Source organism: Podarcis liolepis (assembly GCF_965112155.1).
Source record: "Podarcis liolepis genome assembly, chromosome: 4".
NCBI lineage: Eukaryota > Metazoa > Chordata > Lepidosauria > Squamata > Lacertidae > Podarcis > Podarcis liolepis.
The window spans coordinates 29,593,987-29,621,081 of record NC_139558.1 but is presented as its reverse complement, the minus strand read 5'-3'; the positions used below and the strand labels follow the sequence as shown (position 1 = coordinate 29,621,081).

Genomic DNA, 27,095 nt, shown 5'->3' with positions numbered 1-27,095 from the left:
CCGTCTGAGGTCCCGCTTCATTTTCCGAAGCTCCTCGGTAAACCAGGGAGCCCGGTTTCTGCGGGGTCGCAGAGGGCGCCTAGGTGCGATCTCATCGATGGCTGCTAGGAGCTGGATATTCCAGCCCTCAACAAGCTCAGTCAATGAGTCGCCAGGGGGAGCAAGGTCCCGCAAGGGCTGACGGAATCTATCAGGGTCCATCAGCCTCCGCGGGCGAGCCCAAATTGGCTCGCCACCTAAGCAGGGTGGGGGTGGAAAATCAATCCTGGCTTTCAGTGCGTAGTGATCAGACCATGGCACTTTCATCGAGGGAGACATGATCACATCTATACCGGCGCCAAAGATCAAATCCAGCGTGTGGCCTGCTTGATGTGTGGGGCCCAAAACAAACTGGGAGAGCCCTAGTGTCGCCATGGAAGACACCAGGTCCAGAGCCTGTGAGGAGGGAGTGGCATCAGCATGGATGTTGAAGTCCCCCAGTACCAATAGGTTGGGGAACTCCAAGGCCCAGCCGGCCACCGCCTCCAACAGGCCTGACAGGGTGGCTGCTGGTGCGCTAGGTGGCCGGCACACCAGCCAGACAGCCAAGCTCACCTCGGAGCCCCACACTAGGCCAACACATTCAATGCCGGGGATCGATGGCGATGGTAGAGCCCTGAAAGAACAGTCTTCTCGGATTAATAATGCCACCCCTCCCCCCCGGCCCACAGTCCGCGACTGGTGGAGGACGGAGAAACCCGGGGGCACCATCTCTCGTAAGGTAACAGTTTCCCCTTCGCGCACCCAGGTCTCCGTCACACAAGCCGGGATTTATAGTTCAGCAACATCTGGATGGACATCTGATTTAGTGTGAGGGTCCCTGTAATCTCTCTTTGAGACTTCTTCTACCTTATAAAGCTTCAGCAGTGCTGCAATATTGAACCTCCCAAGACCTTTCAGTGGACTCACAAAGTTCATGACTGAACTGCATATTATGTTAGCTACTTAACAATATGATTAGGGCCTGCTACATACTTTAAGAAGTGAGAGCTGGACCATAAAGAAGGCTGATCGCCGAAGAATTGATGCTTTTGAATTATGGTGTTGGAGGAGACTCTTGGGAGTCCCAAGAAGATCAAATCTCTCCATTCTTAAGGAAATCAGCCCTGAGTGCTCACTGGAAGGACAGATTGTGAAGCTGAGGCTCCAATACTTTGGCCACCTCATGAGAAGAGAAGACTCCCTGGAAAAGACCCTGATGTTGGGAAAGATTGAGGGCACAAGGAGAAGAGGACAGCAGAGGACGAGATGGTTGGACAGTGTTCTCGAAGCTACCAGCATGAGTTTGACCAAACTGCGGGAGGCAGTGGAAGACAGGAGTGCCTGGCGTGCTCTGGTCCATGGGGTCATGAAGAGTTGGACGCGACTAAAGGACTAAACAACAACAACAACTTACCTTAACAAAAGCAAAAGAGGGGAAGAGCCTGATTGGGATAGAAGGAAGGGAATTAACCCTCTCCACGCCCCTAATGTCTTTTTTCCTGCTGACAATTACCTTGAAAATGCAGTTTCCCCCTGTCAATAGTGTTATTGTATACAGTATTTGTCCCGTCACTTTCTACAGAACGTCTCAAAGCAACTTACAAAATATTTTAAAGTGTGATACAACATATCAGATATTTATAATCCAAAATGCCATGGAATACACACGCCACGTAAACACCTTGAAAGTGTTCACCTACCAACAAGAATGAAAAGGGTGAACCCTGCCCCCAAGCCCACTAAAAATGAACCCTGAAACAAGCTATAAATCATACCACACTAAGATGAAAAGCCTGAGTAAACAGAAATGTCTTTGTCTGGCACCTGAAAGTTGATCGTGTTGGCACCAGGCAAGTTTCCCTCGGCAGGGAGTTCCACAATTAGGAAGTCGCCACTGAAAAGTATGTGTTTCTTTGCCTCTCTCCCCACTTCCTTCAGAGAAGGGACATGGAGAAAGGCCTTTTGATGATAATTGTAGGGTGTGGGTAGGTTCATAGGGGTAGAGGCAGTCCCTGATGTAGTTGAGTCCCAAGCTGTGTAAAGCTTTCTAGATCAAAACGAACACTTTGAAGTGAGCCTGGAAAGCTGTCTGCGGCCAATGTGGTTGGGGATTTGCAGGGAATGGGAAAAAGGTTCCAGGGAATGGGTTGAATTGACTCACCCTTGCACCACAATCCTAATTCAGATTCTTCCCACAGTGTGGCTGCTTTTGCTTAAACGTGGAGAATCCAAATGACGTTTTCAACTAACGTGCTTATTAACATCATGTGTTGGTTGACCCACAGTGTAGCAGACGTAAAAATAAATGCATAACCCCCTGTTTGGGCATTCAGCCAAATGTGTGAGTGAGTGCACAAATTGTGTTCAGGGATATGGTGCCACACATGCTGGCTCATGCCACCCACTCCACTGTGCCAACTTTCATGCATTTAGAGTGAAGGTCTAGGGAATCTTCTAAGCAATCTCTGCACATGCTCCCCTTGGGTGTTCACACTGAAGTTCAGGAGTGGAGAAACGAAGTGCCGTGGTGTGGCGGTGGTGGTGGTGACATCCAGTGCCCCGTACCCAATTTGTTTTTGTTTTTTTAAAATTTATTAGATTTTCCACAATAATAACAAAAACCACAAAGCAGAATGACGCACAAAAAGAAAAAAGAAAAATACATCAATGAACGAAAGAAAAAAAAGGAACAATAAACAGATAAACAATAACAACAAGCTTAATTCTTTACAAATCCAACCTTTTAAACATCTTGGTTGACTTCCTCTAGTCCCTCCCTTCTGAGTTTCCTTGTAGTTGAAAATACAGTGGTGCCCTGCAAGACGAATGCCTCGCAAGACGGAAAACTCGCTAGACAAAAGAGTTTTCCGTTTTGGAGGTGTTTCGCAAAACGAATTTCCTATGGGCTTGCTTTGCAAGACGATAATGTCTTGCGAGTTCCTGCTGGTTTTTTCCCCTTCCCCCCCCCTTTTTCTAAGCCGCTTATCAGCTGATCCGATCAGCAGATAAGCCACTAAAAGCCGCTAATAGCGCTAATCCGCTAATCCGTCAATGAGCTTGCTTCGCAAGACGAAAAAACCGCTAGACGAAGAGAATCACAGAACGGATTCTTTTCGTCTTGCGAGGCACCACTGTAACAGCTTTCCAATATCATTATTAAACTAAAACAATTCCAGTTATCGTCCATCTTATTCACATTTCTTAATATTCTAAATCCCATTTATTTAATTATACCTTAGTTTAATCCTAGGCCTATTGCAAGCAGGGCTGTCTTAAGCATATCCAGTGCCGTGGTGCAAAGCTCCCTCCGGTGGCGTGTCTCCTCTCTCCCCCACCCCTTTGCCAGAGTTTTTTAGGGAGGCCGGAGGGTCTGGAGGAGGCGGGCAGCAGCTGGAGGGCGGCTCCTCCAGCGGCGAAGAGGTGGAGGCTGGATGTGGTGCCTCCCAGCTCAGCTGGCCACTTCGTGCCACAGTGGCCATGGCAGACGGAGGCTCAGGGCGCAGCGCTGCTTGAGCGCAGCATGGCAGAGGCGGGTGAGAGTGGCGAGCTGATGCTGGGAAGCGCCAAGTGCAGCCTCTGACTCTTCCCTGGTGCCCTCCAGAACTTGGCGGCCTGGCGCCCCGCACCACTAGCCTCTATGGGTAAGGCGCCCCTGATTGCAAGCAAAGTTTAAATATGGGACGTGGATCAAGGCAGTGGAGTACATCTTGTGCTTGCCGATGAAAAGAAACATCTGTCAACATCATCTAGTCACATCTCTCATTTCTCTTTTCAAGTCTTGAAATATCCCTGGCACAAACAACCACGCCAGCTTTGCTTTATCTGTGGAGAGATACCTTTGTGCTAGAAGCAGTGTGTTGAGGAGGCACTTCCTATCCGGACATATGCATGAAAAAGGGTTCGGATTCCCATTCTTTGGGCAATAGCAAATAGATTTTTTTTTTTTAATAAAAACAAATCCAGGATTTTAACATGTTGTTTGCCTTTCTTCTGGGTGATGTGATTTTCACCTCATTTCTAAATGTATTGGCCTCAGTCCATGTGAGTGTGCATCTAGTGTTCCCTTTGGGAAAGAAACACTGTGAGAATTAGGGAATGCATTGTCCATATTGGTTTGCAGGCTAGCGCTGGGATTTGCTGTGTTTCCTTCCTCCTAGGACCTTTCACAAGCTGCCGGTAGATGTGGACGTGCCTTGAGAGCAAAGCAAGATGTTCCACTGAAAATGATTCACTTGAAAACGTGTAATTGAATTCCATAGCATAGTTTCAAACAGCAGCTCCTTCTGTATAAGGAGATTTTAAGAAGCCTGCAGAGCTCCTTTGGGAGCAAGAGCCTTCTCTATTCCCCAGAGTCTGGAGGACAGTGTATAAGAAGCTGTAGATTATGTGAAGTACCATGTAGACATTTGAATTTGGGGATTTGGATTTCTCTAGAGCCGTATTTGGGCACCCGATTACCAGGCACACAAAAGGGAGGGAGACCTTAATCCTGCTGGCCCTTTTATCCCAACTGTGCTCCCCCTCTCCACTGTACAGAGGACATCTGTAGAAGGGAACCTGTTTTATGTACATATGCTTCCCTGCCCCCCACCCCCATTGCACCAGTGTTCAAAATTTGCCAGGCACATTTTGCCTCTGGTAGGGATGCAAGTGGCGCTGTGTTCTAAACCACAGAGCCTAAGGCTTGCTGATCAGAAGGTCAGCGGTTCGAATCCCCGCGACGGGGTGAGCTCCCATTGTTCGGTCCCTGCTCCTGCTAACCTAGCAGTTCGAAATCACGTCAAAGTGCAAGTAGATAAATAGGTACCGCTCCGGCAGGAAGGTAAACGGCGTTTCCATGTGCTGCTCTGGTTTCGCCAGAAGCCGCTTAGTCATGCTGGCCACATGACCCGGAAGCTCCCTCGGCCTGTAAAGCAAGATGAGCGCCGCAACCCCAGAGTCATATGTGACTGGACCTAAAGGTCAGGGGTACCTTTACCTTTATCTTTATAGGCCACTTGCGACCAAGTGAAGATGCCCAGGTTTCAGGACAGCACCTGACGTGTCCACCATCTGGAGGTACATGCCTGGGGATTGGGACTGTTTTCACACGTTTAGCAATACACCCTTTAGAATTTGGTCTGTTATATTTTATCCGCACAATCAGAATGAATTCCAGGAACCAAAAAGTCTCATCGGGAAAGTACGACTTTTGAGCTGCCTGTCCCAAAAATGGCAGCTTAAGGCATTCTGTTGTGCAGACTGGTTTTGCCAAGCAGAACAGCCTAGTCAGCTATGGAAGTGTCCATTCTTGAGTGTGTGCGTGCTCATCAGCTGCTCCAAATTCCATGACATAGGAAACAAATTGGGAGCATTATTTGTAAAAGGGCATTCTTACTATTTTTACAGTTTGGTTTTTTGTGTGAACAAGATGTTCCTAACAGGGTATTTCCTTATTATCTTTGCAAAGGCGTTAACGTGTTGTTTTATACACACACACACACACACACACACACACACACACAAACACACACACGGCACAGTAAGTTTTTCCATATTAAACCCCTTGTGACAGCTAGCCTGCCCTAGCTTACATTTATCTAAGAGAACACGGCTTCAGTGGAACTCTTGCTAAGGACAGCAGATAGCAGAGATTGCATGTTCCACCCAAGCTGGCGTTACCACCTTGCTGTGGAATGTGTTGCTTCCAGTGAATCTCTCCCAGCCTCGCTCTGACATTCAAGCTGCTCTGTGGCTGACGCTTTTAAACTTGGAAGCTCTTTACTCAGCGCACAGCTAAAGTCCTGAGGATTGTTTTTTCTCTCCTTACTGCTACTCCCTGGAGCGTTCTGTTGCTGCTGCTGGGTTGTTGTGTTCATATATATATATATATATATATATATATATATATATAATGGAATTCCAAAGCAGGGGGCACTCCTATGCCATTCCAGAGAACGAAGAAATCTCACACACACACCAGAACGTGCACAACGACCACGAAAATGAAGGCGAGAGAGCCGTGTCAAAATTGCAACGCAGGCACAGTGACGTTAAAGTATACAAAGAAATATGTGACTTTTATGCAAGATTGTAAGTTCACTCCACCGGAGTCGGTTTGTTACTTGGTCTGCTTGCCTTAATCTAACACAATCTTGCTTGCTGTTCTCATGACCCTGCAATTTATGCTTTGTAGTTAACTGCATTTTAATCATGGAATGTGTGCATGTGTTAGTTAATATATGCATTATTTTCTGGTTCTAGAGCACAATAAATGCTTTGCAGGCTTTCTGACTGTGGATTCCACATTCTTCCAATACTTTGCGGTACCTAACTATAAAAGGCAACACCTCCGTCTCACATATTGACATAAAATGCTTGTTTGCCACACAGAAGGCATTTAAAAATTACTTTTCTTAAGTTCCATCAGTATAAGCTTGGAGACATTTTTCATTTTATTAGCTGATATCTCAGCTGGAATTCTGATGTAGGCAGCCACACATCCATATTTGCCCAGACATAAGTCCCAAAGGTTTCAATTGGGTTTACTTCCAAGTAACTGTACATAGGCTTGCATCCCAACAGCATTATCCTGTACATAGCTATTGAAAAAAAAGTCATGTTTAATTCAGTAGGACTTCCAAGTGTGTAGCTTTAAACTGCAATCTTGAACACATTTAACATAGTGGGACTTACTTGAGTAAAAATAGATAGGATTGCTCTTTTGAGTGCTGTCGTTTGCAGATAATATATTTGGGGACGTGCACACCAATATAGCGTCCAGAGCTTGATTCTTAGACTTTTCTGTTGCAATAACAAGTGACTTGGTTGCAGGGCGCATCTTGGTGGTTGTTGGCACATTTCTTTGGCTTTGCAGTAGTGGGGGGTGAAAGAGACCTGGCCGCTTTCTGTATCATGGCGGCAATCCGTTACTTGGCTTGTAAAATACCTATCATGGGTTTGCAGCTGCTCAGAAGAGTGTAGCCTGAGGGCAGTGGATGTCCGTGTCCCATTGCAGAATGTTGTCTGCGGCTGTGTTCTTCTTGCAAGCAGAACCGTTACTTTGGACTGAGGCCCATGTGCACAGAACAAGATTAAGGAGAAAGGTCACTTGAACTGTCCTGCCTTGTACACTTTGTATGACTGGGTGGAAACGGATGAGGCAGAGGATTCTGCCTCTTCATTCTGAACTGCTAAGAGATAAAATAAAAAAAATTCCTTCCAGTAGCACCTTAAAGACCAACTAAGTTAGTTCTTGGTATGAGCTTTCGTGTGCATGCACACTTCTTCAGATACACTGAGACAGAAGTTGCCAGATCCTTCTATATAGTGAGAAGGTGGGGAGGGGTATTACTCAGAAGGGTGGTGGGAATGGGAGATTGGCAGATAGCTGAGATGAGCCTGTTGACGACTCTTAACGACTGCAATAGGTCTTCCAGGAAAAGGCAAGGGGTGAGAAGGTGAAAAATGGCTTAGTCATGTATAATGAGATAAGAATCCAATGTCTTTGTTCAAACCAGGTCTCTCCATGGTTTTTTTGACTATGGCAGACCAACACGGCTACGTACCTGCTAAGAGATACTCATGCAATTGTCTCCTGGGGGGACCGGAGTTATATTGGGAGCTACTCACCACAATCCAAAGCAAATGAGGAGCTGCTTCATTCGAGACACTGAAATTGAATCTGACAACACGTACTCTAACCCATGAAAGCTTATGCTCAAATAAATGTGTCAGGCTTCAAAGTGACATAGGATTGCTGTTGCAGTGGACTAATGTGACTTTCCCTCTCTAAATTGCCTAGAATTAAAGGAGACTTTGGGCTGCTTCAAATTTGACACTCCTCTTACTGTTTTTTGGCTGATTCATATACTCTGCAGAAGTCTAGGTCCTACATATAGTGGAATGTGGGGGTGTTTCCGGCTTGTGCGTGCACTTCTACCTCCCCGTACAAAAGTTGTAGGTGTTCAGGTCCTAAATGCAGCCCTGTATTCACCCCAGAAGAGATCAGCTGCTCTCTTGCCAGGTATACTGTGATGTTCCATAAGAGGAAAAGGGGCATGTGATCACATGACCTCCCAGCATTCTGTTGCATCCTCCTGCCTGCAAAGTCTTACATGTTGTGGGATGATGTGAAGCAGGCCAGCATCTCACACGTCACATTGAAATAAATGCATCTGGGATGAGGAACCCATGGCCTTCCAAATGTTGATGCTCCAGCTCCCATCAGCCTCAGCCACCATGACCCATGGAGTTGGAAGTCCAGCAATATCTGGAAGGCTCCACAAAGATGGAGAATGCCCAATAGCAGAGTGGACAGAGGTGCTTTGGGTGATCCCACCTGAGAGTGTGGGGGCAGAGACATTTGCCTGGACCCTGAGGCGAGAGTAGCATCCTTGCTGGCGTCCCCTCTGCCTCCCCCAAGCTACTCATAAAGAAAAACTGGGAAGTTGGGTCGCCAGCAATAAACCACACAACTCCCAAGGGTCTCTTTAGAGAAGGGGAAGCTTCCCTTCAGCCAACTCGAGTCCCTTACTGGAGGCAAAGTATCTCTTCACCTGCTTGGAAGATGGTTGTGGCAAATCTTGTCCACTGCCGCCACTGCTATTCCTTTCACTTTTCCTCTTCCACCTCCTCCCAGAAACTTCCCACAATAGGAAACAGGCTTGATTGACAGGGGTGCCTCTCTTTCTCAATCTAACCCACCTCACAGGGTTGTTGTGAGGATAAAATGAAAGTGGGGGGGGGGCAAGCGTGTACACTGCTATGAGCTCCTTGGAAGAAAGATGTGATATAAATTAAATAAATAACAGCATTCCAGAAGTGGGAGCTGCATTTGCCACTGGTTCCTGAATAGGAGGGCCAGGAAGGCAGTAAAGTAAGTAGGAAAAAGTTGTATGTTTTCCTGCTGAATTGGAACAGCTGCCTATTGAAAAAGAAGCATGGTCAGTAAAGCTACCTTATTTGTGTGCTTAACCCCTTTGCTCTATGTTATCCTTACAGCAACATGGCCAACGCTCTGGCCAACGCCATGTGTGAGCGCTGCCGGGGAGGTTTTGCACCTGCGGAGAAGATTGTGAACAGCAATGGCGAGCTGTATCACGAACAGTGTTTCGTGTGTGCCCAGTGCTTCCAGCAGTTCCCCGAAGGGCTTTTTTATGAGGTTGGTTCCCCGTGGTCTTTTCACTTTTATATTAACTATTCCCAAACCTGTACTGCGCCAGGTTGTGTATGTCGGTCAAGGACTTGCCACAGATATTGCTTCCCTTCCTGCAGTGTCGTTTGGGAGGCAGTTAACCCAGGGTCATTTTTCTTTACGACTGATTCCAGGCCACTGGCATGCTTGACTTGGGATCAACTTCTCTCCTTTAACCTGTTTTTTAAGTGCCAGGACCTACCTCCAGCACATTTGAAATGAAAATGCAGAAGATAGCATATTTTGAGCACTCGCAGAGTTCAGCATAACTACAGACTCCACAGTAGTGTGGGGGACCTTTGGCCCTAGCCATCGGCCACGCTTGCTGAGGCTGATGGGAGCTGTAGTTCCTCAACATCTGGAGGGCCACAGCTGCCCTACAGAATAACCACAAGCTGATCCAATACAGCAGTTATTAGGAAACAAAGCTTTTCAATCAGCCCTAACATACATGTTTAGACATTAAGCACCAGGCAACAGAATTCAACTTTAAAAAGCAGCAGTGTGTCGGGTAGATAAAGATGTCCATCTGTGGAGTGATGACTTACCTATCTATGGTTTTAACTTTCTGTTTTATTTATGAACGAGAGTTTTGCCCTATGCTTTCTCCAGAGAGCTAAATGTTGCCTCTCTGTTTAACCTCGTTAGCAACCCTTTGAGTTCAATTAGACCGAGAGATTGTGACTGACTCGGTGAGGGTTCGTGGCTGAGTAGGCACCAGAACTCATGGTCTACAAGGCCCATGTTTGGCAATCTTATCTGCTTGAGCTTAGAACTCAAGTCACCTGTAGCTTCCAGCTGTTTGCCATAGCGTGCTGCAACACAGAGAGTTAGCAACACTCGTAAGAGCTTGCTAAAATTAGGAGTGCCAGTGCCAAGATGTCCAGAGGAGTAATGAAACCCAATACGTATTTGCTAGATGTAAATGAGGAAGTCCACGGAAATGTTGGCACATGTTTAAGAGGCGCCCGTCATCACGATTAGATTTAAGGCAGGGAGCTGACCACACTGGTCAAATATAGTTTGTGATGGGCTTCACTACCAGAGGTGCTGCATAGTTAAATGATCAGAAAACTTTAGCCTGCAAGAGAAGAGTGAGGTGATGATGGGTGAAGTTAGCAATCTGGAAGGCGTATGCAGGACAGTAGATATTTTTAATAAGGGGGCACACTTTTAAAAGAAGTGTATCAACTTTGCATGCATCTGTTCTCTATGAAGTCATTGCTTTAGTGGTGCATTCACAAAGTACCTGCTTTGCAAATAACTCAGTTCAGGCACCTCTCAGGTGGGCGCCATTGCCATTATAGGAGAACAAGGGAAGCGTTCATGGAGAGTTCTATCACCTCTTTTTCTAGAAAAATAGCACGGATCACAACTTTCCTTAAAGCAGTGTTCTGGCACCCTCCAGAGCTTGTTGGTCTTCTAACTTCCATCAATCCCAGTTAGCACAGCCAACAGTTGGGAATGATGGGAGTTGTAGTTCAGGAGCATCTGTAGGGCACCACATTGGCTACCTCCATTGTGGATTCAATCCTTGGGGATTTTACAGCTCATTTTTCTAAGGCTGAGGCAATGATTTTGAATCTGAGTTTGGTTGAATAGCATCTTTCTTTTGACTTAGTCCTCCTCACCCCTTACCTTATCTTGTGTATAAGTATCATTACTATCTTATGTTGATACCCCAACACATTATAATTTGAAAGGCTGCCTACTTCACTGTAGGAAGCTACCATATATCTTGGTCCAACTATTGGTCCATCTAGCTTTGTACTGTCTACACAGAGGCAGCGGCTCTCCATTCCCAGCCCTACCTGGAGACCCAGGTGATTTAACCTGGAAGTTTTTACATGCAAACCAGGTGCTCTGTTACATTTTCGATGAATGCCATTATCTGTCGTTTTGTACTATTTTGATCTCCTTTCTCATCCATAAGACTGAAGAAGCAAGTGAGCTCGCTTTATGCCAGAACCCATATTTATTTTGTGTTCGACTTTAGCAAACCAAGATCTCAATCCTAAACACTCTTACCAGGAAGTAATTTCTTCTAAAATCCATTGGACTTGCTTCTGAGCAAATCTTGGTAGGGTGTAATTATTTGCTGCTTCTATGAATACTGTCAGTGTATTTGTTTTATCTGTTGGAATAATAGTCCCCAAGATGCCCCCAAGGAATCGTTCAACACATTCAGCTAGGGAGGGTGGGAATTTCCAAAAAGTTAGCAAAATGCATAGAGATTAGCAACTAGCTTACGGGCCACTTGAGACAAAATTCCCCCCTGGAAGCCTTTAATACTAGGAACTTAGGCATACGTCACCCTCAAACAAACTTCACTTCAAAGTATGGATTTGTTACAGGTCTTTGAAGCTTTCACCAATAGATCAAGAGGAAGATGAAAGTAGACTTGGCCAGAAAACCAGGCATAATGAGCCAGAAAAACTAGAATGTAATCATAAAAGTTATTGAGAATAACTGGGCTCTATTTTCCATTGAGCAGCTGGATGAACTTGTTCAGTATATGCCTTGTGTCACACGGTGCTAGGGATCTGCAGGGCCCAGCATAATATTTACACCCCTGATTGGAGGAACTCCTGTGATCCCAGACTAGATTAATAGTATATGGCAGGCATGGAGAAATTTCAGCCTGTGGGCCAAATTAAGCAAACCAGGGCTCCCTGTTCATTTTGGGCAATCCACACTCACTTGCCTTACACTTGGTGTTATGTATGATGTCAGCTATGAGTTAGCTGAAGACACCTTTGGGCCTCATGGAGTTTGCATATGGAGCTATGTGAGTCCATTGATCAGCTGATTGTCCATGCAAACAAAAGGAGGTCACCTGACCTTTAAAGCCCTAAACGGCCTCAGCCCAGTATACCTAAAGGAGCATCTCCACCCCCATCGTTCTGCCCAGAAGCTGAGGTCCAGCGCGGAGGACCTTCTGGTGGTTCCCTCACTGCGAGAAGCAAAGCTACAGGGAACAAGGCAGAGGGCCTTCTCGGTAGTAGGGCCCGCCCTGGGGAACGCCCTCCCATCAAAGAAATAAACAACTCCCTGACATTTAGAAGACATCTGAAGGCAGCTCTGTGTGACATTTTAATGTATTTTTAATCTGTGTTGGAACAGGATGCCAATAAACCCAGCTAGATGGGTGGGGTACAAATAAATTATTATTATTATTATTATTATTATTATATGTTGTTGTTGTTGTGACACCAGGGGGTTGGCTGCGACCACCTGGCAAACTTTGCCCACACACTCTTCTGTATCTCCTAAAACATTTTTACCATCTTTTTTCTTAGTCCAGTCACCTTTGCAGGTCTACCTGGGTCTACAGTACTAAGTTGTTTAGTGCTTTAACCTTCTCTTTCCCTGGGAGCAGGATCCAGATCCAACCGGGGTCCTGATCTGGCTGCAGTTTTGTCACAGAGAGAAACCTGAAATATTTAAATTTCTGTAATAAAGAGTGCAGTCTGCCTCATGGGTACCTGCCCACCCCACGCACATACTTGGAAGTTAATCTGATTGACATAATAAGTACATTGCCGCATACGCTGAAGTGGTGGTTGCAGTCTCTGGAATCATGATTTGTATTCCCATATATAGAGATGGTGGGTATGAATATTCCTGTCTTTACAGACGTGTTTCCTGCCATACAGCAGAGTGCGGTTTCAGGAAATGTAGAGGACAGAAAGGATCTAATGAGCCAGCAGAAAGTGCTTCCTGTTCTGAATACCAGCACAGGTGTTTATTATTTTGATCCAGTAAAGCAAATGTGACTACGAGCTGATTCCGTGCCCAGATTTTTTTAGCATCCTGTCAGAATCCAGCCATCTAACATAAACTCCACCGCAGCCTGCCAGATTTCTTGTGCAAATCATTCCCTGTGGCATAACAATATACAAGCAGAACTTGTTAAACAATCCGATGGATTAGCAGAGCTTCATTTCCTTTCTGTCATAAAATCAGGCTGGATCCTTTTTTTAAAAAAAAAAAACAGTTGAAAGAACCCTGAAATTATACGGCCATTTATATGTATGAAACATGAAGTGCTATACTTTTCCGTATTCCTCTAAATTCCTCTATGTCTTACTTTTTCTAGTTTGAAGGAAGGAAATATTGCGAACATGACTTTCAGATGCTTTTTGCTCCTTGCTGCCATCAGTGTGGTAAGTTCTAGAATGAAAATATATATATAATTTTAGAATATTTTATAAAGATAATGTGGACATCCAAACATAGGAGGAGAGGCACATATGCTGTTTAAAGAAAACAAAGCAGGTCTGGAACACAAGGAAGATTTTGTTACATATCTGCCAGGATAATGACTATCTAATGCCCAGATGGTATTCATCTGAACATAAGCCTGCTTTGGGCATTTGTTTGTTTCTCCCCACGATTAACACAGAGAAGGAAGCATGGGCAAAGGTGCTTGTTCTCCACCATCTTCCATGAGTCAGGAGGCGAAAGTTTGTAGTGGAAAGACTGCTCTACTCCTGTAGGGCTCACTGTCTGATTTAGAAGCTACCACGTACCTCAGTGGTAGTGTGTTTGTTTTGAGTGCAGAAGGTCCCAGAGTCAATCCCTAGCACAGGCATCCCCAACCTTCGGCCATCCAGATGTTTTGGACTACAGTTCCCACCATCCCTGACCACTGGTCCTGTTAGCTAGGGATCATGGGAGTTGTAGGCCAAAACATCTGGAGGGCCGCAGGTTGAAGATGCCTGCCCTAGCATCTCAAGTAGGGTTGACTCAAATCCTAGAGAGACCCAGACAGTGAGTGCAAATAATCCTGACCTAGATAGACTAATGGTCTGACTTAAGGCAGATTCCTGTTATGTGTCTAAATAAAATTTTAATGATATGCAAAGGAGCAGAGTAGCTTACAGCTAGAAAGCTAAATAACTCTTCTAGGTGATTGATAGCTTCTTTGTAAAGACTATATAGTTGTATCTTGGATCTCGAACGCCTTGTCTCCCGAACAAATTGACTCCCAAATGATCGAAACCCAGAAGTGAGTGTTCCGGTTTTTTAACGTTCTTTTGGAAGCTGAATATCCGATGGGGCTTCCGATTGGCTGCAGGAGCTTCTTTTTTTTACAAGAAACTCATGTGGCGAGAAAACATAGAAGAGTATTGATTAATAAAAAATTGGGAAATGAATTTGTTTCATCAGACAGAAGCAGGAAAAGAGGAGTGGTTTTGTATATAAAAAATGAATTTGAGGCTCGGCAAATATTTAAAGATGAAGAAGGTAGGATAACTGCGGTACAAGTCACATAGCAAGGCGAAAAATTGATAATAGTCGGAGTGTTTGCACCAAATGGAAGTAAAACTGAATTTTATAAATATATAGTTTCAGGAAATTGCATCATGATCCTTAACACTTCCTTAGTTCCGAAACACTTTTCAAATCTACAGCCTATTGAATACTCAAAAGAAAATGCTTTTAACTGTGGTATTTTTTTGTGGCATCTGTGCCTGAGAGTCTCCTTACTATTCCACAGACAATTAAGGCCCCATGGCAGGCTAAACTGGGTCTCTAGATTGTGGCATGTACCGAATCCCACTTAAGCCTCCCTAAGTTTGTTTCACTTAAAAGCAAAGTGAGGGTTATTAAATAGGAATTTCAACCTTCAAAAGTAACCAGACCAAAATATCTTGTTTCCCCCACTTGCTGTGCCCTTTGGCAAGAGACTCAGGTCAAATAACTTAATTAGAATGAGATAATATTCTGTTTATCAGGCACAGGAATGCTATTTCTGGAACTAACTGGGAGATTCCTGAAGTAACCTATCTTAAAAATAAAAAAAAGGTCAGCAGAAAGAAACCGAGAGTTGTCTCAGTAATGCTGTAGGCAGAATTGAGTAGGATTTTTCCAGGAGTGTCAGAGCTCTGCCTTAATGTGAGGGGTGGAATTAGATAGGAAGTAGGAGCTTAGATCTCGCTTTCTATACTGCACTGAGGCAGCTGCATGTTCCAAGTGGATCTTGGTTCTTGCCCATTTTGGAAGGAGAAAGTGTTCCATATACTCACAGGCCTCCGTCTTCCACACCCAATAAAGCCCCCTGGATTATGGCAGTTGTGTTTAGATGCCTAGAAGGAGGAATCTCCAGGTCAGTTCACCCCCAGGGAGAAACCTGATATGAATTGCCTGCAGGCAGCTGTGAAATCTGGAAAGGTAAATGGAAGTTTTATGTCAGAGCTGGAAAAGGAGAGCTGGCTCCCAAACTGAGGGAAATTGCAGCATCTCAAAAATATATGAGAACTATAGTTCTAAGACACTTTATTTATTTTTATTATTATTTTGTTATCCATTACAATCCAGTCCTTTCTGCACATGCCCATTATCATCTTGTTCTCAGCCCTCTTAATGGCTTTATTGGCATCCTGTTTTTGAGTGGAAGGAGCATTAAATTATTGGAAGCCCAAATTACAAGATACTGTATTTAGACACAGTTTTCCACAATACTTAGATTAAGAGCTTCTTTAGCAGCCGTTGACTGATCTCCAGTGTTAGTCACATTTGGAAAAGACGCATTGAAATTAATGAGCTGAAGTCTGCTCTTAAGTATGACAGGCACTCATTGTTTTTCTGTGTTTCATTTTTGCTTTGTACGCTATTATTTCAGGAACTCTGCTTGACCAAAATTTCATTGGGTAACATAAATGTCATTGGGTAAAATTATCTGAATTTGCTTGTTGAGGTTGAAACATGGAAGAAGACAGGGATATAAAAATATTGTTGCCGTTTTGCTTTGTTTACTTCCGGGAGGACACAGATATTTTGGGAGGAATTCAGAGAAGTGCTAAGCAGATCCTGGTGGAACGATCTGCCCTCTCATTAGTTATATCCCACACCATATTATTATCTCCAGCACCTTAGCATTTAAAATTAAATCTCTCTTTTTTTAACATCCTGGTATGTTATTGACTTGCAGGGGAGTTCATTATTGGTCGTGTTATTAAAGCTATGAACAACAGCTGGCACCCAGAATGTTTCTGCTGTGATATCTGCCAACAGGTATTGGCAGACATTGGGTTTGTGAAGAATGCTGGCAGGTATTGTTCAACTTCTTTTGTATTGACTCTTGACACTGAGCATTGTAAATTGATGGCAGGGTCATAACGATTTCAGGATTTTGTTCTATCAAATATAACGCAATAGCTGCTAAAATGGTGGCCGACCTTTGGCATTCTGGAAGCATAGCATTAAACATATTTCAAAACTAACCAAGACAGCAGTTGCAAATGGGTTTCATAGGATCATGGCTGTTGTAGTTGCATTCAACTTTGTGGAGATGAAACATGCTAGGCCCTACCACCTTTCGTTGAGAGAGCGGCTGTCAATGAGTGACATTTGTATCCTGGAAGTACAGGGCTGGAACCAAAGAACTGTGCATGGAAGGATAATTGCCACGGTTGCTCTGCAAATTTTTGCAGTGCTATAAGTAAGTCCCATGCTTCCATGTGTGCAAGAGGTTGCGCAAGCAGAACATTGTCTTTGGATTTAGTTTTGCTTTTCTTAAGCAATAGTTTTGCTTGAGATATGAAACAGCTCTTGGGTAAGAAGATCACTTTGGCATGTGGAAGAGCAGAACCCAGCTTTTATGCTGCCTCCATTCTAAAGGTTCTGCAACCAGCAGCCCTAAGGAGATGCTCACATAATATCCAAGAGCTACAATATACTTTTATGGTATGCGGGTGGCGCTGTGGGTTAAACCACAGAGCCTAGGGCTTGCCAATCAGGTCACCGGTTCGAATCTCCGCGACAGGGTGAGCTCCTGTTGCTCAGTCCCTGCTCCTTCCAACCTAGCAGTTCGAAATCACAAAGTGCAAGTAGATAAATAGGTACCGCTCCGGCGGGAAGGAAAATGGCGTTTCCGTGCACTGCTCTGGTTCGCCAGAAGCGGCTTAGTCATGCTGGCCACATGACCCGGAAGCTGTACACCAGCTCCCTCGGCCAGTAAAGCAAGATGAGTGCTGCAACCCCAGAGTCGTCTATGACTGGACCTAATGGTCAGGGGTCCCTTTACCTTACAATATACTTTTAATATATTTAATCTGATCATGATATTAGAAGATCCTAACTCACTGCAGGCTATAAGCCTTATTGACCTTCTGCTCTATAATGGCATTCTGAGACAATTTTCATAGGCTATAATACCAGGTCAGAGCCTACATCATCGTTTTGCACCAAAAGCAGTTTTTTATTGGCAAAAAGTATCCTTTCACATGTTATATTTGAGAAATTTAAAGGCAGAGAATGACTTTCTGCCAGAAGACCAGTAAAATAACTGTTTTATGGTAAAATAACTGTTTTTGTGTGTTGTTGTTTTTTTTGTTATGCATTACTGCTAGTTTATTTTCTACAAAACTGAAGCAAAAGCTCTTGTCACATTTCTGTGAGGTAAAAATAAAATAAAACCCAGTTATAGGAACCTGGTTCCTTTTCATTCCTGTTTCTCCTTTGCTCTCTCTTAGACACCTTTGCCGTCCTTGCCACAATCGGGAGAAGGCCAGGGGCATGGGCAAATACATTTGCCAGAAGTGCCATGCTATCATCGAAGAACAACCCCTCATCTTCAAGAATGACCCTTACCACCCCGATCACTTCAACTGTGCCAATTGCGGGTAAGAGGAACTGGGTGTTTTTGTTTTTTAAATCTTTAGAATGGAAACTTTAGTATCAAAGTGGTTGATAATTAAGCATGAAGGCAAATACACAGTCTTACCACACATTTACCAGTGACTAAGATATTTATAAGCCTCTTGAAGCCTGGTCCCAAATCATTTCCATTGTGTTCAGTGTGTCTAGGACCCATTCTGCACATACTTTCGCAGAAGTAAGTCCCAGGTCATATGTATGCATATGATCACTTTACTTTCCTCAGCAAGGCCTTTTTAGCTGGGAAGAACTTGGTCTAGCTGAGGCTCTGGCTAGTATAAACTCTTCAGGTTTCTACACTCAACTTGTAAAATAGCCTATTGAGATGAGAGGAATTTGGCTGAGGCACGGCACCGTTTACAGGCCCTGCTTCTTTAATTCTCTAAGCAGGATGTTACTTTTACTTTTGAGAAGGGTTGTATTCATTTTGCCCCAGGTGTATTTTACCTCAGCAGGAGTTCCGTGATATCACTTTGAACAGCCTGCCTTCTGTTGAGTGGACCGTCTACAGATTTTCACTGGTGCACCAAGCATTATTCACCATCCCTTTTTGGCGATTCTCATTTTGTGCAACAGGAATCCCCACTTGAAATGGATGCCATGGGGTTTAAATCTGAAAAATGGTTTGTTTTCCCAAGGATCATTTCATATGGCAGATTTCATGCCGTTGTATTTGGTTTTCAGCTGCTGGCTCAACAGTTCCCAAATATTTTGCCTGCGGGTATTCATTCCAGTTTGTAACCAAATATATAATAATAATAATAATAATAATAATAATAATAATAATAATAATAATAATAATAATATCATCATGTTTTCTTTTGCCACCATATCCACCAGTTTAAATGCATGCCTGTATTTTCCTTCACTGTGTCTTCACATTTCTTTTGGTACCTCCTGAACAGAAAGGAACTTACTGCTGATGCCCGAGAACTGAAGGGGGAGCTGTACTGCTTGCCTTGCCATGACAAAATGGGCGTCCCCATCTGTGGAGCATGCAGGAGGCCAATTGAAGGACGAGTGGTGAATGCTATGGGCAAACAGTGGCATGTGGAGGTGAGCCTTGCGTGTTGCTTGCTGCTGTAAGGATGGGTGCAACAACCTAGATAATAATAGGTTAGAGAAAGGAGACCTCAAAATAGGGAATTCTGTGTAATTTTGTAGGTTGTGGTAGTTTACTTTTAAAAACATTCTTTAAGGAGCACAAAAGGGACGTGGGTGGCGCTGTGGGTTAAACCACAGAGCCTAGGACTTGCCGATCAGAAGGTTGGCGGTTTGAATCCCCGCAATGGGGTGAACTCCCGTTGCTCGGTCCCTGCTCCTGCCAGTTCGAAAGCACGTCAAAGTGCAAGTAGATAAATAGGTACCACTCTGGCGGTAAGGTAAACGGCGTTTCCGTGCGCTGCTCTGGTTCACCAGAAGTGGCTTAGCCATGCTGGCGACATGACCCGGAAGCTGTACGCCAGCTCCCTTGGCCAATAAAGCGAGATGAGCGCCGCAACCCCAGAGTCGGCCACAACTGGACCTAATGGTCAGGGGTCCCTTTACCTTAAGGAGCACAAAAGAGAACAACAAAAAAGGAAGTACAAAGGAAAATACCAGAATAACCCTCATCTAATCATTTTAAGAGTTTTACTTGAGGTTTTATCCCGAGTTCTGCTTTGTGCAGTGTGACTCCCCTTCCTTTCATTTCCTCACATGCCCTCAGAATTACCTGCAATGTTCTGGAGCAAACACTTAACTTGCTCCAGTACAGTGAGTTAAGAAGCAAAAATTAAATTATTTGCTCAAGATCACATAGGGATGAATGCAGATGAATTATCACTACATAAAACTGAAGGTAGTAACCCATACTTCTTCCCACCCTCCTTGCAGCATTTTGTTTGTGCGAAGTGTGAGAAGCCATTCCTAGGCCACCGTCACTATGAGAGGAAGGGGCTGGCGTACTGTGAGACCCATTACAACCAGGTATGGCTGCCTCTTGCATTTTGTACATTCGGCCAGAGACTTTTAGTATGTTAACTCTGAAACTTCGCTTCGTCTACATTTGTTGTATCGTAGCAAGTGCTGGTATGTGTCAAACCATGTAGATTTGACATTCAATGGATATACAGCATTTTATGAGGTAAAAAAAATATTTTTGAACAACAATTTGCTTGTAAAGCTTCTAATTCCATGATAGCCTACCTTTAATAGGCAAACTTTTAGATTGGAGTATCTCCCCCTTTGTTTTATTGGTTCTTCAGCTCAAAAACACATTTGGAGACCTGGTTTAAATTTGAAGTTGGAAAACTATATTGCACATTTGCAATATTTTGCAGTGTGGCAATCCAATCTGTGAATTCAAATGTGTGTGTGTGTGTGTGTGTTTATTTCAGCTTTCATTACACATAGAAATCATTTTTTTCTGTTTAATTACCGTATTAGAAGAATCATTTAAAATATGGACTAAAATATTCAGAATATAGTCATTTCTTTTCTTTCTTTCAGCTTGTTTAAAACTTTCCCATCTGAGGTTTTTTTTTTTTTTTTTTGGTGTGTGTGTGTGTGTGTGTGTGTGTTTATCGTGTTCAAAGGTCCTATTGATCCTTTCACATTTCCAGTGATCTCTAATAAATTATTACTGAGTCGTTGAAGTTTAAAGACTCCTTCCCCTATTAATAGCTTTTTGTGTGTGCGCTTGTTTTTAACAGCTGCCACCGTACACATGTGGAGTACTGCATGAGAACCTATTGTGAAATCCTAGACTGTGCATTGTGCTCACTTTAAACTGGGCACTGTTTAAGAGTGCACCGCCAAGTGGCCACTTGGAGTTATAGCTCAGACCACACACTACACGCAGAAGGTGTCAGGTCCAACCTTTGGCGTCTCCAGCTCAGGCTCGGAAAGACGTCTGTCTTGTTGGAGAGCCAGTCAGTATAGCAGACAGCACTGAGCTGGAGGTCTGACTTGGTGTAAAACAGCTTCTTGCATTCCTAGCTCAGTTGGCAGAGCAGGAGACTCTTAATCTCAAGGTCATGGGTTCAAGCCCCAAGATGGTCAAAAAGATCATGTATTGCAGGGGGTTTGACCGGATGACCCTCGTGGTCCCTTCCAACTCTACAGTTCTATTTCTGTATCTGAATGTGTTGGCTCCAGTTCCTGGCCCCCTTCTTCCCTAGCTCCCCTGGGGGTTGAGGGATCCTGTTGAATGGGACGGGCTATGACACAAAGGCCCAAGAGGAGCCCCAAATATCTGGTAGAGGGGGAAATGGGGATTTCACCTTAGACTCCTATACCACGGCCCACTTCACTCATCAGGGTCCCTCAAGGGAGCATTTTTGGGGCGGGGGCTGCAGGAGGGAGGAGGAAAGTCACCATTAAATTCATATTTCTCTCAATCCAAACTAGTGTGTGTAGCTACTTTTTTAAACAAATCAACTCATAATTACTTAAGAGATTTCCCCTCCCTCTTTTTAATCTGATCTGCTAATGAGAAAGCATATGTTTTTAATATGTCCCAACTTCTGATTTTCATTTTCTAAAGTTCTATGAATACTTGCATAACTATGGAATATTTTCCCCATTTCCGCAGCTCTTTGGTGATGTTTGCTTCCACTGTAATCGTGTGATTGAAGGAGATGGTGAGTCTCTGTGCAGATGCGCTTGTGTCTTCATTTCAGGGTGTTTTTTTAAAAATAAAAAAGTAAATAAAACCCACTTAATACAAGTGATTTAAGAAGGGAGAAGCACACAGCAGGATAACAGTTGAAGTTGAGTTCAAAATAAAATACTCAAAATGCACATGAAATACTCATGATGCTAAGCAGGAGCCTGAAATATTATTTCACGAAACTGTTTAGGCATTGATAGTGGGTTTTCAAGTCAGCTTATAGTCAAAAAACAGCAATCACAAAATATAGTGAGGCAAATGAAAGTGGACTTGATTTGAAAGTTCTCACAGAGAGAGAGAGAGAGATTTATTATTAAATTTCTTATACTGCCCTTCATCCAAAGCTCACGGGTGGTTTACAATTTAGCAACACAAAAATACATACCATAATAACAAACAAAAACAGTTTGTGGTTTAGACCACAGAGCCACCCGCATCCCTATTGTGTAAATAATACGCAGTTTCAAACAACATAATAGTGATTTCAAAGACTTTGTGTAACTCTCTTAAACATTGCTGTGGAATATATATATATATATAGGGACACGGGTGGCTCTGACCACTGAGCCTCTTGGGCTTGCTGGGCAGAAGGTCGGTGGTTCGAATCCCCATGACGGGGTGAGCTCCCATTGCTCTGTCCCAACTCCTGCCAACCTAGTAGTTCGAAAGCACGCCAGTGCAAGTAGATAAATAGGTACCACTGTGGCGGGAAGGTAAATGCCATTTCCGTGCACTCTGGTTTCCATCACAGTGTCCCATTGTACCAGAAGCAGTTTAGACATGCTGGCCACATGACCCAGAAAGCTGTCTGCAGACAAACGCCGGCTCCCTTGGCCTGAAAGCGAGATGAGTGCCACAACTCCATAGTTGCCTTCAACTGGATTAACTGTCCTGGGCTCCTTTACCTTTTTTACCCTACCTGCCATGGAATTCCGATAAATATCATCTACTCTGCCACTGGTAAACAGACGGCTAATCCTGTCATTTCTCTTCTCAGTTGTGTCAGCATTGAACAAGGCATGGTGCGTGAACTGCTTCGCGTGCTCTACTTGCAACACTAAGTTAACACTCAAGTAAGTTTATCAGATGTTCATGATAATACATGAAGCGGTGGTGTGGCCACGTTTGTACATGATGTCAAACCATGGTTGGTTTAGCGCCGCAGCATGGCTTGTTTCTGCAGGTTAACACACCCTGGATAACTTTGCTGCCGGCGATGTTGCTGAACTCCCATCATCCCTGAACATTGGCTATGTTAGCTGGGCCTGATGGGAACTGGAGCACAGGGTTCCTTCATTGTAGCACACATGAGGTGTGCTTTTTGTCTTTTGTGAGTTGCCCTTAGAGACTTTGGCTGTGTGTGGAAATGGGGAAGCCCTTGATGGTGTCTCACACCTGCATTGATGACGCCATTAAGGATGCAGCCTCTGCCAAGTGACAGCGACACTTTCCTATTAGTATATTTACTACTTTAACTCTGTTTCCGTTTCCTGCTGAATTCTCCTTGATTTTGCTTCACCTGTATCTTGATTCTATCCTGTTCTCTCCTCCGTTCCTTCTTTTCCCCACCCGTGAAGGGACAAGTTTGTTGAAATCGATCTCAAACCTGTCTGCAAACACTGTTACGAGAGAATGCCGGAAGAATTTAAGAGGAGGCTCGCCAAACGGGAGCGAGAAGCAAAGGATAAAGACAAACACAAAAAGAAAAAGCCTGTCTGCCTGTAAACATGCTTTGTTCCTACCTCCCAGCAACTGCGCTCCTTCCTTTCTTCCTTTCGGTCAGTTTTAGGGAGATCTCTTCTTTTTAGCTTTCAGGGGCAAGAAACCTTTTGCTGCCCCTTGTCTTCTGGGCAGTTTTCGAAGGGGCGCATATCAGTGGTGGGTGGCCCAAGAGGCAAAAGTAGGTGGGACTATGAATGTCTACTTTACCTTTCTACAACATGTGTGGTCCTCTGATGAGCACCACACAAAAGGGCAACTTCGTTCTGAGTAACTGGACTAATTTACATGCAAGTCCTTTGTCCCCAAAACACATATGGAGCTCTCTAGGTGGCGTACGCTTCTAGCTCTGATGTTTGTTTTGTATTTGCGTCTATTAGAACATAGCTATTGAGGCTGAGGTGAGAGGCAACTTGAACATATCTATCCCAAGGCATTTGAAAATATTTATCCCAAGGAAGTGCCCTGGGAACAAAGATAGTGGGTGGTAGTCAACAAAGTTTTTTACTTAGAGTAGACCTCTGGAAAGTAATGGACCTAACTCAGGACTTGCCGATCAGAAGGTTGGCGGTTCGAATCCCCGCAATGGGGTGAGCTCCCATTGCTCGGTCCCTGCTCCTGCCAACCTAGCAGTTCAAAAGCACATCAAGGTGCAAGTAGATAAATAGGTACCACTCCAGCGGGAAGGTAAACGGTGTTCCCCTGCCCTGCTCTGGTTTGCCAGAAGCAGCTTAGTCATGCTGGCCACATGTACGCCAGCTCCCTTGGCCAATAAAGTGAGATGAGCGCCGCAATCCCAGAGTCGGCCATGACTGGACCTAATGGTCAGGGGTCCCTTTACCTTTACCACCCTGTGCACCCACAGAGCAAAGTTTTGCCACCCCTTTCATAGGATACTGTTAGACCAAGGAACTTCTTGCAGAAGCACCTCTACAATGTGTACACCAAGACTGGAAAAGAGTCTTCCGTCATTGTGACCAGCTCTGAACATGATAAGAAATAATGGCAATCTGTGGATTCAAGGTTTCCCAACATTTTAAATGGATTCATAATAATGATTTTATTTTTTTAAAAAAACATGTTTCATCCTTAAGAGTGACTTTAGGTGTGCATTTTGGGGCTCAGAGCCATAACCTTTACAAGCAACATAACATGTCTGACTTTAAAAAAAATAAATTAAAATCACTTTTTAAAGACACCATCTGTGTTAATGCACTATTGTGAGGTGGCGATCACTCTTTTTGTCTGCACTTCTTTCTTTATGGGGGGGAGCATGACGCCCAGAAGCATAAACTAATAAAGATATGTGTAAAACTGATCCTAAGACACCCACTTTCCCCTCAGATGTGGGAATTTACATTGTGATTCCTTAGATGACTAGTACAAATCCTTGTCTTTATAAAATTGTAAAAAAAAAAAAGTAGTAGTAGTAAAAATAGTGTAACCTATACTCAGTTTGGGTTGGTGGTAATTTATATATAAAATTAGTTTCCAGCAAAACCTATGAAAATGTTATTATTTGCATTAAGACTTTGTTCTTTCCCCACTACCCTTTTTAGAAACAAGTTTGTGGAATTTGATATGAAGCCTGTCTGCAAGAAGTGCTATGAGAAGTTCCCACTGGAGCTCAAGAAGCGACTGAAGAAATTGGCTGAGACGTTGGGAAGAAAGTGAGGTCTTCCTCTCCAGATCTCATCTTGCCATGCAAAGTTTAGGAAGTGCTATTACAGACTTATTTTTGTTGAGTGTATGAAACCCAAGTGCAAAAAAAGGAGAGTATTCCTCTGCATGACTAGCTTCATATTAAAATGTTTGCCTCGCTACCTTGACAGTATACCTCTAAAAACCTCTTTACATGTTATGTAACCTCATATCCAACCATTTAAATTCTGAATTTTACACGCATATAAATTTGTAGATATATACATTGTATATTTGCTTAGTAAGGGGCAACTGAAAAAGGTCCCAGTCGGTGCTGAATAGCCTAATTTAACATATCTAGCAGATCGCCTCACCAAATAGACCAAACCTCATTTTACACTAAACTCCGGCATAGTTTGTTTTGCCATGCAAGCGAAGCACATGGTTCAAGCAAATACCCTGAGGCTGCAGTTCTATACAGAGTTACCCAGGAGTATGTACCATTGAATTATGTGGGACTTCTGAGTAGACATATGTAGGATTGCACAGCTAAACCCCAACAAGAGTGTTTGGCTGGCTTGTGGCAGTAGAATTGAATTGCTTCCGACACATAGACATTCTGTGTAGACATTCTACATAGACATTCTCCCAATGTTCTTGTGGCATAAGTGAGGGATTAGAGGATTCTAGCCGATGAAGTACCTTTTCCTTTGCTGTGAGCCCTGATATACATTAAAAATTATGAGTCTAATGCACACACTTCATGTTTTTGAGGCAAGGAGTTATTGTTGCTTGAAGTCTGTTTGCGACCTAAGGAGAAATGACATTCACATTTGCTGTTGCCCTGAGGAAAGCTTTAAAAAACAAAACGAACTAGCATTCTCAGCCTTAGAAGTCCATATTCTGCCACGAAGCCTTGTTGATCATGCCTGCTAACTTACCAGAAAGAACTCTAAATATCCAAGACTGCAGTCTTAGATCCACTCATCTGGAAGTAAGCCCTAGTGAACTGAGTGGGTCTTACTTTTGAGTAGACGCATCTAGAATTGCATTGTAAATTACAGAGATTCCATTCTTCACAGCTCCTTGGATGTGAACCATAACGAAGCCTATACAACAAATGCTTTGTTCGGAGATTAATAGCATTTGTAATTAATTGGTGTGAGCAGAGTCTTGGCTGTAGTTCTCAACGAACTACAGAAAGGCAACTCTGGAATGCATCATTTGAAGACTGCAGCTCAGAGCTAGTTAGATAGTTCTATATCGCAAGAAATATGTCTACTTGAATTTTGTGGAATCCTTCTATGTAACAGAAATATTCCTCTGTGCTTTTGTATTTCATTTCCTTGTTGTGCCTTATTCTGCCATACTTAAGCAATATTAGTCAAAATATGTACCCTTTGTATACTGTTATTTTGTATTTTTATGCAGAAAATATATGCCCAGTATTTGAAAAGGTTAAGCATTTTTAAGATTTGGTTTTTTTCTAATGATGGAAGATGCTAGAGTTTTTCAAAAACACATTTTCCGACTCAGCTTAGTTATTTTAAGAGTATCTGAAATAGAAATCTGAAAGCATCCCGGTTCCAACTGAATGCCTGTTGTGCCACTAGGTCAATAAAATACACTAACTACTTGCAATTTCTAGCCTCTATGCTATGCTGTGTCTCTGGCACACCTCCCTGCATCCCATTGCCACTGTGTCCATTAGCCCCAGCAGCATACACAGCTGCAACTGCACACCTGCCAGAGCCCAGGTATCCTTACCAGCACTGGTTAGGAGGAGCAAAGCCTATATAAAGAAAAGGAAGGTCAAGTTCACAGCTCCTGAGGATTGCAGCCTTCTTGGAACAAAGGTTTGAGGTCCCCCTTGGGAGAAAAGGATTCCATCCGTGTGGGGCAGCCTGTGAGCATTTTGGTGCCACAGTCCCAGGGATACTGGAGTACCGTATTTTTCGCCCCATAGGACGCACTTTTTCCCCTCCAAAAATGAAGGGGAAATGTGTGTGCGTCCTATGGGGCGAATGCAGGCTTTCGCTGAAGCCTGGAGAGCGAGAGGCATCGGTGCGCACCGACCCCTCTCGCACTCCAGGCTTCAGGAAGCTACCCGCAAGCCTTGCAAGCCCTGCAAAAGTTCCCGTGGGCTCACAAGGCTTGCGGACAGCAGCCCGAATCACGGGGCGCCCTCCGGAGGGCGCCCTGTGCTTCGGGCGAGTGTCCGCA

General features: G+C 43.9%; 1 protein-coding gene and 1 long non-coding RNA gene across 9 annotated transcripts in view; one reads left to right on the top strand and one right to left on the bottom strand.

Annotated features, from left to right (window-relative positions):
• The window catches only part of LIMS1 (LIM zinc finger domain containing 1), a 78,642-nt gene extending 52,129 nt beyond the window's left edge, over positions 1-26,513 (top strand). For 3 of the 8 annotated variants that reach the window (XR_014525731.1, XR_014525732.1, XR_014525733.1), the window contains exons 2-11: positions 9,004-9,163; positions 13,296-13,362; positions 16,134-16,254; positions 17,677-17,826; positions 18,766-18,916; positions 19,736-19,828; positions 21,435-21,483; positions 22,510-22,585; positions 23,090-23,290; positions 24,791-26,513. Coding sequence is in view for 4 of the 8 variants with exons in the window: in XM_083501564.1 (XP_083357690.1) it covers positions 5,915-6,093; positions 9,004-9,163; positions 13,296-13,362; positions 16,134-16,254; positions 17,677-17,826; positions 18,766-18,916; positions 19,736-19,828; positions 21,435-21,483; positions 22,510-22,585; positions 24,791-24,905 (1,161 nt within the window). In the remaining 4 variants the exon portion in view is untranslated. Of the gene's footprint in view, positions 1-5,590; positions 6,094-9,003; positions 9,164-13,295; positions 13,363-16,133; positions 16,255-17,676; positions 17,827-18,765; positions 18,917-19,735; positions 19,829-21,434; positions 21,484-22,509; positions 22,586-23,089; positions 23,291-24,790 lie in introns of those variants that run through there. The other 5 variants (XM_083501566.1, XM_083501567.1, XM_083501565.1 and 2 more) reach the window with 3 other exon arrangements.
• LOC310706212 lies at positions 6,433-7,854 on the bottom strand. Its single transcript, XR_014525757.1, has 3 exons — positions 7,569-7,854; positions 6,697-7,190; positions 6,433-6,602 (listed from the first exon to the last, which is right to left on the bottom strand). It is a non-coding gene; the product is annotated as an uncharacterized lncRNA (long non-coding RNA).
• Positions 26,514-27,095: the final 582 nt, after the last annotated feature.